We start from the raw sequence: 11,641 nt of genomic DNA, 5'->3' as shown, positions 1-11,641 counted from the left end.
AATGCACGTCTGGCTGAATCAACTAAAACTGCACAGGTCTGCCCAATCCCTTCAATTTCTCGATTTTAAAACCAAGGACGATTAAATAATAATAATAATAATAATAATAATAATAATATATTAGAGTACATTTTGTTTCATCAGAGGATTAGTAAGAAAGGGATTTTTGAGAGGCAAATCGGACTAGTTTTAAATACTGTGCTATATTATATTATAATGCATTGTATTATGTTCTATTCATTCACACATTCAGAATGGGTAACGCGTATGTTGCTGTACTGTTTGGTTTTAATATTATGCAATACCCGGGGAGTCTTTCCTGAGATCACTTGCAGCAGGGGGAGGTTATAAAAAATAAAATAAAAAAAACTCCCGAGCTGTTATACTGCAGCTCTGTAAGAAACGACAAAGTGGACTGCTTTCCTCATCTGTGTTTTGTCTAATGTTATTATTATTATTATTATTAACATTTTGTATTGCTGATGTTTTTATTATATATATATATATATGGCAATTAGCGTACTCGAACTCGAAGATGTCAGTAGCTGTCTCTGCAAATCACTCTTCAACGGTGCGAAGCGTGTTCGTCACAAGCGGGGCTTTACGCACACACAATATATTCAATTCAGAAGCGAGAGAGAGAGAGAGACAGCGAGGGCAGACCAGGTCGTCAGTAATCCACCCCCCCCCCCCCCCCCCCCCCCCCCCCCCCCCCCCCCCCCGGCTGCAGGTGACGCAGTCACTCAGTCACTCAAAACAGCCATTAAAACAGCGTGCTCGGTCCCTTTAAACCCGAACAGCGGGCGCGTCCACAGCAAACACCCATCTCTGTGAAAAGACGTGGACGCGCGGATTGCTGTTTCATTCAGTATTTTATTTTGGGGTGGGACCTGAAAAAGACGCGACGGAGAAGCACTTTGAAGGATTTATCGGACTAAGTTGTTTGTTTATTATTATTATTATTATTATTATTATAATTATTATTATTCTTATTCTTATTAGATCCCTAGACTCCAGGTGTGGGTGGACCCATCCCAATGTGCCTCTCTCGATACAGTTATTATTCGCGTAGCTGTGCACAGGCTACCTGCCCGGTGTGATGCATTTCATTGAAAGGGGTTGAGAGATATTCAATAAACAGGTTTGGGGGAGAGCCGCGGCTCAACAGATTTCAACTGCAAAAACAAAACAACAAAAAAAACGCCTTTTCCAAACTGCGAATCGTGAAGTTGGATACTTCCCCACTTTTCAACCGTGTGCTTCTGTTATCGTCGTGTTTTAATTTGGAGATAAATGCATACGTAGGTTTGAAATCATTTTGTTAACGTTTTAGTTTACTAATCGCATACTATACAACTTATTATTATTATTATTATCATCATCGTGTTTTAATTTGCTTTCACCGTGGGCGCCTGTTGCAAGCAGTACACAGAGATCTCTTCGACAGGTGAGTTGAAGTATGTTATATTTTGCACACACACATGCCTAGTATTTGATTACCAGTCTGCACGATAAGGCTATACCCACACGACAGTATTGCACATGTCACGACATCGCGAGGTGTGACAGCTCCACACAGATTACCTGATGTCGGGACTAGCACGCATCATTTTGTTTCAATGGACCGAGGTGAGAGAGCTAATCTAGGCGTTCAAACTGCAGCGTTGCTCCCCGCGGTGTGTTTACAGACAATCGTGCTTTTAGCCAGTGGCTTCACAGAGACGATTTCCTGACATAACCGGCTCTGTCCCCTTTCTCTGTACTGCAATCAAATAAAACGCAAAGAAACATTTCTCTCTGCTCAGCCCTGCGTGCTTATATAACCCGTCGCGGCTCTTTTTAAAGCACTATAATTTGTCCCAGGAATAAGAGACTCGCTTTAATCCGGCAGATTTCCGACTGGACTCAGACAATAGATAATCCATCGCAATGAAGAGATGTGTTATTACAATTCAACACTGTAATATAGTCTGTCAAATACCTAGTCATCATCTATTATTATTATTATTATTATTATTATTATTATTATTATTATTATCTTAGCAGACACCTTTACCCAGGGCAATTTACGGTACAAAACACAGTGACTTCAGACCTAATAAGACCAAATACAAAACACAGTACGATTTGATATCGGGGCAGATCAAGTGCAGATAACAGTGCAGAGAGATACAGCAGGGTTATATAAGAGTGCAGGTGAAATACTAGATACTAGAGATTGAGTTGAGTGCAGGATTGAATACAGTAAAACAGGGAGTGGATCAGTACAAGTTAAAATGCATTAAAAGGCAGAGTGCTGTATTGTCCAGAAGAAGAGTTTAGATCCTCAGGAATGGACTATTATATATATTATATATATATATATTACACACACACACACGTGTACAATAAATACATATCAGTTAATAAATAAAATGAGTCAATTCAAGTTCATTAGCTCATTTCTTTATGGTAACAGTCTCCCTGTGCTTTTCCCCTCGGCTGTACTGTGCATCAAGCATGCTTTGCCATATTGTTTTTAAAATCTGCTTTTCCATACCTCTCTGGTCTTTGCAATGCTTGCCTCTGATTTTAGCTGCGCTGCGGTCCACTAGTATAAGGGAAAGAGCAGCGCGAGGTCTGTCTTGCTTTAGACCCGTGCTCTCATGCCCAGCAGGGAAACACAAACATTGGCTTGTGCTGTACAAAGACAGGAATATAGAGTCTGAGTGTTTCACTTATTTGTTTTTTAAAAGAAGAGAAAATGTCTTTGGCATAAACTGGAACCAAACAGCTAAGAAAAACAATCCAAGGTTTCTGAAGCACTAACTTTAACGGACATATTAAAGTCAAATCATCTTATTGCATTTCTTTCGTTCAATAAAAACAGACACACGCTTCAGCAACACAGCGTTTACTCATTGTTTACACAAGAGATTTTTCTTGTGTGTTTATTATTTTTGTAAGGGACCTTGCAAGACTCCTTCAAGACGACACAGGCCTAAGATTCTTATCCTTCAGAGTTCCTTTCCTGTTGCTATAAATATCTATCCCTCATTAAAGATCTAGGGGAGGATTAAAACAAATCTAGACGAGCATTCTACATTCTATTTCAAAAAGAATCTTTCAATCTCTTGTGTGGGTGACCTGCGCCACTTGTCCTACTTCAAACATAATGAGAAGACTGATGAGGCGATTTCGCGGAGTTACTGTTTCACAGTTCCGATTCTCTTTGGAATTAGAACGCAGGGATAGAAGACTTAATTATGAGCACCATTTAGAAAGCATTTGTTCCAGGAAAGCATTCAACACTCACTCTCTCTCTCTCTCCCCCCCCCCCCCCCCCCCCCAGAGGTGCAGCCCAGATGTCATTTCATTCAATAACTGAAACAATGCGCAGGGCTTGGTTTTAAATGTGCATACACAGCAGGGTGCTTTCAAACCTGGGGGAGACAGGGGAGGGGAGGGGGGTACGGGGGTGCCTGTGCTCCTATATTGTTTGTTTATCCTCCTAGCCTGGTGATTAGAGCTGCTCTGTGCGCCTCGATGTTTGCCTCCTTCAAAAGCAGTGAAGACTCTTCATATTAGAAGTCCTTTGACTTATAGGTTTTCCATGCTGCTAAAGAAGGCGTGCAATTATTGTTTTTGTTTGTTTTATGTAACTGCTCCAGATGGACAGCCTGTTTCAGAGCGATTCCCTCTCGTGGTTGGCCATGTCACAGAACCCCTCGATGCGGTTTGTAATTGTAATTCAAGACAGCCTGCTTACCTGTGTGTGTGGAGAATATAACACAAAGCATGCGGCCCCATTTCGCAGGCTGGAGAAGCAATTCGACTCTTTAAAAATAAACTAGCTAACATCAAAGGCGAACAAAAACACCCCGAAAGGGGAAGGGATTTTAGCCACTGTGAGATGAAATTAAAAGTGTTTATTTCTATGCAGATCCGCGATAATGTATGTGCTGCCTTTCACAGGGAGTAGGTCTGCGTGTCTCGCAAAACCATTCCAGTTTGATCCATTCCTGGTTTTACTAGGAGTTTAATAAGACACACCTGAGCTTGTTACCTACACACTGTGGCTAATCAAGCTCCTAGTAAAATCTGGACTGGGTGAAACCGCTGTGCAAGAGGAGTCTTATTCCCATCCCCGTTTTTAACACAATTTAAGGAGTGCTGTGTTTCATTGATTTGGTGACAGGCCAATTCAACACCCGCCCCAGTCTGAGACTTTGCTAATCCATTTTTCCAGCGTCACTCCCTGGCTCTCTGTCTGTTCCGTGATAATCCACCCACCCCCTCGCTCTCGAAGATCACTCTCAGCACTCTCATTGGGAAGCTGTCATTTCCGACCCTGGCAGACGCTCCGAATCGCACTGCAGGCTGATATAACTGTCTGCCAGGACACGCAGCACCCTTTCATTTCATATTTCATCACCTTCTTCATATTGAAGCGCTCTTTATCAGCACTGCCCCGGTTAACGTGCTGAATCTGCAGGGAGGCGTTTCACAGGCGAGAGGCAGGTGCTATCTGGGTTTCCAGCGACGGTTCGCCCGTGCCTGGTGTAATTAACACATTGACCACACGCTATCTGACGCCGATACAAGAATGCCATGCGAATGTAATTAAATGGCCCCTTAAGCAAAAATAAACCCTGCCGGTCTCCTGTTGGATGTAAACGGCTTGTGGCCAAGGCAACCAAGTGGAGAGGTGGGGCGCTCCCTAATCCTGTCCCAGGGCGATTGAATCTCGATCCCAGGATTCGCCCGGCTTGTGAGGATTGATTAGGGTTAGATTGCAATCCTCAATCAGAATTAATAAAATGGTTTTGCGAGATTTCTTGCTTAGACTGTTAAGTGATGAAGTGTGTGCAGGACTGTATGAGAAAGGAGAACCAAGGCAAACAATTAACCACAGTAGCCCTGTAACAGAGTGTGGCTGGTTGTATAGAAACAAAATAATTGTGATATAAAATGCTCATAAAAGTTACCTTAACAAAAAAAAAACCCAAACCTGACTGTTGTTTTCATGTTGAACAGGTCCGCCAGTCAGTCTCGAAGACCCCCGAGCCACGCGGCTATGTTGAGGAGATGACCAGCTGCCAGCGAGCGCTCCCGCTGCTGCTGCTGCTGCTGACGCTGTGCGGGCAGGGCTCCCTCTTGTGTCCGGCGGGCTGCCACTGCGCCTGGGACAGCGGGACAGTGAGCTGCGCCAACGCTGGGCTGCAGGAGATCCCAGCTTCCCTCCCGCGGGACACGGTCACGCTGCACCTGGAGGGGAACCAGATCAGCACCGTGCGGGACGGGGCATTCAAAAACCTCCCGCGCCTGCGCGAACTCGACCTGTCCCGCAATCAGATCGAGAGCCTCTCCCCGGGAGCCTTCCGGCACCTGAGCCCGGAGCTCAAGATCCTGGACCTGTCCGACAATCAGCTGCAGCTGGCCAGCAAGGAGGACCTGGGCCCCACGCGTGCCAAGACCCGGCTCCACCACAACCCCTGGCACTGCAGCTGCGCCCTGCAGGAGCTGATCGAGACGGTGAACCTGGACCCGGAGACGGTGAGCGGGATCGTGTGCGAGAGCTCGGCGCAGGGGCCCGAGCACGCCGGCCAGCCCCTGGTCAAGCTGCTGGACGAAGGGGTGAACTTCTGCAGCCTCCAGCGCAAGACGACCGACGTGGCCATGCTGGTGACGATGCTCGGCTGGTTCTCCATGGTCATCGCGTACGTGGTCTACTACGTGCGACAGAACCAGGCGGAGGCCAGGAGACACCTGGAGTACCTCAAGAGCCTGCCCAGCCCGCTGAAGGAAGCCAGCGCGGAGACGGACACGCTCAGCACGGGCCTGTGAGCCGGGGTGGGGCTCCGAGCTCTCTTTAACACTCCCTCGTTCCTGGTTTATTTTACATTTGTTATTCGGGATTTCCAAAACCAGCCATCTACCAGTCCACTAAGAAAATCTAAAGTCGTGTTGTTTGTTTTGCCCCCCTCGATTGCTGTTTTAGGAAAACTGTCCAATATTTGATGACTTAAGCAGGACTAGCAAACACGTTGCCGTCCTTCTTTTTAATTTAACGCATGTGGCAGTTTGATATTATTTTGTTAAAGGGAATTTACTGAATTGTGTATCCTAATGCAGTGGAATGAAGCTCTGCCGCTGGGAAGACTACTGAAACACCAGCCCGCTCCTAGTTCTGAAAGGAAGAAGAATAATTTGGATTACAGGATGTGGTTGTTCAGCTCTGGGATAATAACAGACAGCCTTGAATTCTGAATTCTTTACACCACGCTAATAAAAACAAACATTTTAAAAAGTGTTGGTTTGGTCTCAATTTCAAACCGTTTCGTTTCTAGCCCCTACAGCTGCCAATGTATTGATGCGCAAATTTAATTAACATTTTATTTCCAATCGAAAGAAAGAATCTGTCGAGATCTTCATACTGGGAAACTGAGCCGGGGGGCAGGCAGCAAAGCAGCTGTTAACACTGGCCTCTGAAACTCAGCAGACAAGGCTTTTTACATATGTGTGTGTGTGCGTGCATTGGCGGCTGTCCGTTTCACAGCAGGTAACACAGGTCACAGTCAGAGATGCTTGTTTTTCTCTGAATGGAGGATCAGGTGAGTGTGTGGGATCCGGAAACAGAACGCCGCGTGCCAGTGCAGACTGCAGTTCCCCCAGTGTTCCCAGTTCACCTGCCTCTCTATACTGCCTTGAACTGAATTAGCAACCCCATAGCCCGGTGGTACTCGACTCTGGCCTTTGAGGTCCAATCCAGACCCGATATCCAAAACTGTGGATTTTAGAGACCGCCCAAAAAGTTTTCTTATTTCCCCACCCTGCTTTGAGATGTAGATTTATTGGGAGCATCACAATTCAAACAATCAGTATTTACTCTCATCTGTTTCACACGTGCGCCAGCGCTGCAGGCAGCTAGCCACGCACACTGTCGCATTTTAAACTCAGCTAGCAGGCTTGGTGTCAATTTCCGTTTTTCAAATCAATTCCAAAACACAGCATTGATCAAAACCGCTACTGGCAGCATCGTCTTAAAATGAGCTTCAAGCGGAAGACGGCAACTGAAGTCATGCGAGTGAATCAATGAAACGGTTTAGTAGGTCTCTAAAAACATCAATTCTAATCCCAGCTGGAACTGGGAATGGATTTGAAAGAGGAATTGAAACCCGGGACTGACCCCGGCCCTGCTTGCTCTGTGTTACCAGAGCGGCTGCTGGTTTTATTTTCACAATTGAGAAGCAACACAATTGCAATTAAAACCTACACAGAAACACAAATGCAAATAAAAAAATCAGATATATTATATATATATTATAATAGATATATATATATATATATATATATATATATTATATATATATATATATAGATAGACACAAATGGTTATTTGGGAGATCCCCACGCTGTCATATAAAAAAAATACCCAATGACTCAGGCTTATTGGCGGCTTTTCACAGCCTTTCGTTAATGAGAAGGAACGCCTGGCCACACATCCTGACACAGGAACCAGATGGTATTTTTGTAAGCGACGAAAAAAGAAAAGATTTGGTGTAAAAAAACCTGTTGCCTTTCAGTTAGACCCGACGGGAGGGGGGCTGGAGAGTAGAAGACATTTCACATCGTTTAAGATTCAGCTAGGGCTTTGATGATGTCACTGATCAAACCAATATCGCGATACGACCCTATCACGATGCGCACGTCGCGGTACGATACGGATCACAGCACACAAGAGACGGTCCTGATTGGCTGTTTCAATCAAGTGTAATAAAGAGGAGTCCGAGATCATTATGATTATTATTAGCAATCACAGATTATTATAATTATTATTATTTTATTTATAATTACAAATTCATAAAAGAAAAAAAAAGTTCGAACACTCATCTCAAGGAAGACACGGTATCTTTAATCCTCTGTCTGCTCAGGAGCCCAGCTCGGAGAACAGCAGTCTCTCGCTGACCTCAGACCCCCGGGAGGGGTAGGGTACGGGGGGGCTGTACCCCAGACTGTGCCGAGGCACCCCGGCACTCACGAAGTAGAAGGGGATGTGAGAGATGCGCCCGTTACACCAGCACTGCGGAGACAAGGAGGGCAAGGCAGGGTCATCTGTGTGCAGAAGCGAGCGTGCAGCTACACACACGCACACACACAGGATTAAAGCCACTTTCTAGGCATCATTCCCTTAGCTGACAGTAACAGCTTTGAGGTTAGGTTAGGTGCTTGAAGAGGGAGAGTTACGTCTCAAATCGAAATCCGCAGGCCAGCCAATACAGAGGTTACTGATGCTATTAAAAAAAACCCAGCAGGTTATATCGATATATTAGATTCATTTTTTATTTTCTGAAAACTGGAAAACCAATATACTGCAGTTAAAATTCTTCTGAATGGAAACTGTCGCCTCCCAAGAGAGTTAGGCGTGAAATATGAATGTTGCCTTCAGCGATGTACACACCGTTTTCTCAGGGTTTCAAACATTTAGGAAACTTACCACGGTGAGCAGGGCTCCCTTCTCGAAGTGCGGGTGGAAGTGAATGAGATGGGGGTCGGCACCCTCCTCCCCCTGGACGAACCCGCTGTGAACACAGAGACACACGGCATGGGCACAAGTTACCCGGGCAGCAGAGCCAATTCCATACAACACCAGCTACCTCGGATCTCAACATCCAGCCCCTGGCAGCGAGGGCGCGAGGCAAGCGAGCCGCCCAGAGAGAGAAGCCACTTCACGGCATGCTCGGTTCCGCTCCACCCCTGAGGAGCTCGGAGCTGCAGAGCGGATTTCAATCTGTGATCCGAGTCAGCGGAAAAACTCCCGCTCCAAGCCGCTCAGCCAGTTTGAAAGGCAAGTCGATAACCAGCTGTAGAAACAATATTCTCACCAGAGAGGATTCGACAGGGAGGGGGCGAAAGACCTGGAAGGAGGAAGCAATGGACTCTTTCACAAGCAGGTTGCCTTGACCCTGCCGTGACCTCCAACACACTGAGCCGTTATCGCAAACGCAGGCAGTTTAACACAACGGAAAGCTTATTTCAAAGTGTCAGCCGCGAATCCAGGAGGAAGGGCGGGGAATATCTCAGCTGCTTCATCTCCGAGAGGCACTCAGGAGAGGACTCTCATTTCAATAGATGTCGCCAATTAAAAATGTGCGTTTAAAAACGTGCTGCTCTGTAATTAGAAATCAGCAGAGTGCAGAGCACACCACAGCTGTTAATTAGCGTCTCCACTAGCGCCTGTGAAAAAGTGACAGCTCCCATGTTAATTATTCACAGACCTGCTTTAGTTTATTTTTCCCCAAACAAACTTCTCGTGATTAGAAGCTGGGGTCACGCACACAGGCTACAAGTCACTCAAGACCTTGTAAATATCTTAAGCTTTGAATCTGTTAACAATAAAAAGGGTAGAGCAGACATGAACAAAGCAACGCACGCACACACAAGCATGCACGCACACGCACACACACGCACACACAATCTTATAATATTTGCACAGTACCAGAAAGGTAAAGAAAAAACATTCATATAAAATTCTAGGGTTATGTCCAAATGCAATTCGAAACGTCTGCAGGAGGGCTTGCTACAAAAATGAAGGCAGTTATCGTACTGGGAGTGACTGACAGGCAAGAGGACACAGTCGGTGCACAAGAGTCATTCAGGAGCAGAGTTATGAAAACAAAACACCGAACAGGACAGGTGGGTCTCTACCAGGGCTGGGGTCCATTTCCCAATTCCTGCAAATCACTGATCAGAACTGCAGTGGCAGTACTGTGTTACAAGCAGCTTCTCGAGGGCAGTGGCAGCAGATCACTTCAACTGAAGTCGCTGTTTGTCAGTCAACTAAATTGGCTTCAAAATGAAAGCAGCTGAACTATCGCGACAACTGCCGTGTCTCTGAAACAAAGGAAGTGGAACTGAAAAGCAGGAACTGACCCCAAGCCTGGTCTCTGCGGCGCATGTGTGCCTGTCGGTAGGCAGAGAGGGTCCTCGTTTAATGATTTCATTCGGATCAATTGCTAATAAAAGTTACTTACCAGGGGACCAGCTCGAAGACGGGGCTGGTGCGAGTTTTAAAAACCGCGATGATCGACCTGCTGTCTGACTTCTCAGGGTTTCCTAGCAACAAAAAAAATAATAAAGTCCATCCTAGATACTCTGAGCACTTCCTATTGCTTTTTTTTTTGTTTCGTGGATGGTTTGTTACCTTTAAGAAGTACGGTTCGGCTCACCGCTTTATTCAGCGCGGCCAAACGTTTAATGAGGATTACCTTTAAGCAGCACAGCTAGCCTCTCGCCTCTGGGGTCCCAAGCTAGGGTCTGTATCTCTCCTCCGATGCTGCAACAAAGAGACGTCCTTGTCATCGTCACTCTCAGTATTATCAGGGTTACTATTAGTGCTTGATACCACCAAGAGACTGCCAGCAGGTTTACTGCAGGTGGCAATAAGACTCCCATTGCATAGCAGGTTAATACCTGGAACGGGCGAAACTGCTCTGCAACGGGAGTCCTGTTTCTGTCTCTGCGATTATATCGGATCCTGGTTAAGCTTCAGAATGCTTGGTTTGGGCTGTCTGCGAAATGGAAATCTAGAGTTTCAGCATGCAGCTGCTGCCCCTCTGTAGAGGATCTCTTTGAAAACGTCTCGGCCGTTTGAATCTCATTCCACAAAGAATTCAATTCAGTGGCAGTCCCCTGGGGTTCGTTTGAAGAGAGGAAGCTGCACCACACACACACACAAACAGAAAGACACACGCGCGCACTCTGGAGATTACGATGAGGTTCCTTTTAAGATGCAATTTAGAAAGAAAGCACTTGAAGTTTCAAGGTTCTTTCAAACACTTTCTAACCAAAGGCTGGCAGCAGCAAATGTGAAACCAGGCAATCGAGTCACGCAGAGGAAAGGGAATTGGGTTCAGAGGAAAACATTCTGAGCCATGGCCATGCATGTTAATCACACACAGTACACAGCGCCCCCTTGTGCTCTCTTTTTAACAGTACTGGATTATTATTATTATGTATGGATGGTCCAGCTACAGCATCATGAAGAAGAAAAAAATCATTCCTTATCAGCTGAAATTGCATTAACAGATTGTTAGCACCACCTAGTCTAGATTACTTAACATGCCCAATCAGATCGAGAGGATATCACCGTAAACCATTTTCTTTTTAACCTGGTCTCTCCATTGCTGGTCTCAAAGGTGGTTTCTGACAGGTCAGCCACGATCGCAGAGGACTTCGAATCCCCAGCCTGTCCGAGCAGCTCCCCTGAAACAGAGCGTGGAAAAGTACTTCCTCAGCGAGAGATGAACATACCAAATCTCATCTACTCACAGCCTCATTCTTTATGATCCAGGATAAAGTGATTACAACCACATTCCTACAGCGTGCACTTAGCACTACCATCTGCTCTAGTGGTATACTACAACCTAGAGGAAACTCTGGGAAAGAGAGAGAGAGCCTTCTGCTTACCGGGCGTGTTGGCGAAGGACAGTGCACAGAGAGGAGAGGAGAGAGCTGTGTGCTTACCGGGCATGTTGCTGAAGGACAGTGCACAGAGAGGAGAGGAGAGAGCTGTGTGCTTACCGGGCGTGTTGCTGAAGGACAGTGCAGAGAGAGGAGAGGAGAGAGCTGTCTGCTTACCGGGCGTGTTGGCGAAGGACAG

General features: G+C 45.9%; 3 protein-coding genes across 4 annotated transcripts in view; 2 read left to right on the top strand and 1 right to left on the bottom strand.

The window, feature by feature from the left end:
* The first annotated feature begins 4,062 nt into the window (after nt 1-4,062).
* On the top strand, nt 4,063-7,262 carry LOC121307140 (leucine-rich repeat-containing protein 3-like). Its single transcript, XM_041239271.1, has one exon. It carries the CDS (start codon nt 4,951-4,953, stop codon nt 5,824-5,826), a length of 876 nt encoding a protein of 291 aa, XP_041095205.1. The 5' UTR covers nt 4,063-4,950; the 3' UTR covers nt 5,827-7,262.
* Nucleotides 7,263-7,520: 258 nt separating this feature from the next.
* LOC121307107 (aladin-like) lies at nt 7,521-11,527 on the bottom strand. Of its 2 annotated transcripts, XM_041239228.1 has the most exons (7): nt 11,449-11,527; nt 11,151-11,244; nt 10,248-10,315; nt 10,014-10,095; nt 8,865-8,897; nt 8,477-8,561; nt 7,521-8,062 (listed from the first exon to the last, which is right to left on the bottom strand). In XM_041239228.1, the coding sequence occupies exons 1-7, from the start codon at nt 11,510-11,512 to the stop codon at nt 7,910-7,912; spliced, it is 579 nt and encodes a 192-aa protein (XP_041095162.1). In that variant the 5' UTR covers nt 11,513-11,527; the 3' UTR covers nt 7,521-7,909. The 2 variants fall into 2 exon arrangements, with proteins under 2 accessions (XP_041095162.1, XP_041095163.1); XM_041239229.1 differs by lacking the exon at nt 8,865-8,897 and having other exon boundaries at nt 7,529-8,062.
* Nucleotides 11,511-11,641, top strand: part of LOC121307112 (aladin-like) — a 4,575-nt gene continuing 4,444 nt past the window's right edge. Inside the window, exon 1 of the mRNA XM_041239239.1 lies at nt 11,511-11,583. Coding sequence (XP_041095173.1) covers nt 11,511-11,583 — 73 coding nt within the window. The remainder of the gene's footprint in view (nt 11,584-11,641) is intronic.

The sequence above is a fragment of the Polyodon spathula genome, chromosome 53 (assembly GCF_017654505.1).
Source record: "Polyodon spathula isolate WHYD16114869_AA chromosome 53, ASM1765450v1, whole genome shotgun sequence".
In the NCBI taxonomy this organism is placed as follows: domain Eukaryota; kingdom Metazoa; phylum Chordata; class Actinopteri; order Acipenseriformes; family Polyodontidae; genus Polyodon; species Polyodon spathula.
This window is presented reverse-complemented; position numbering and strand designations above follow the sequence as displayed.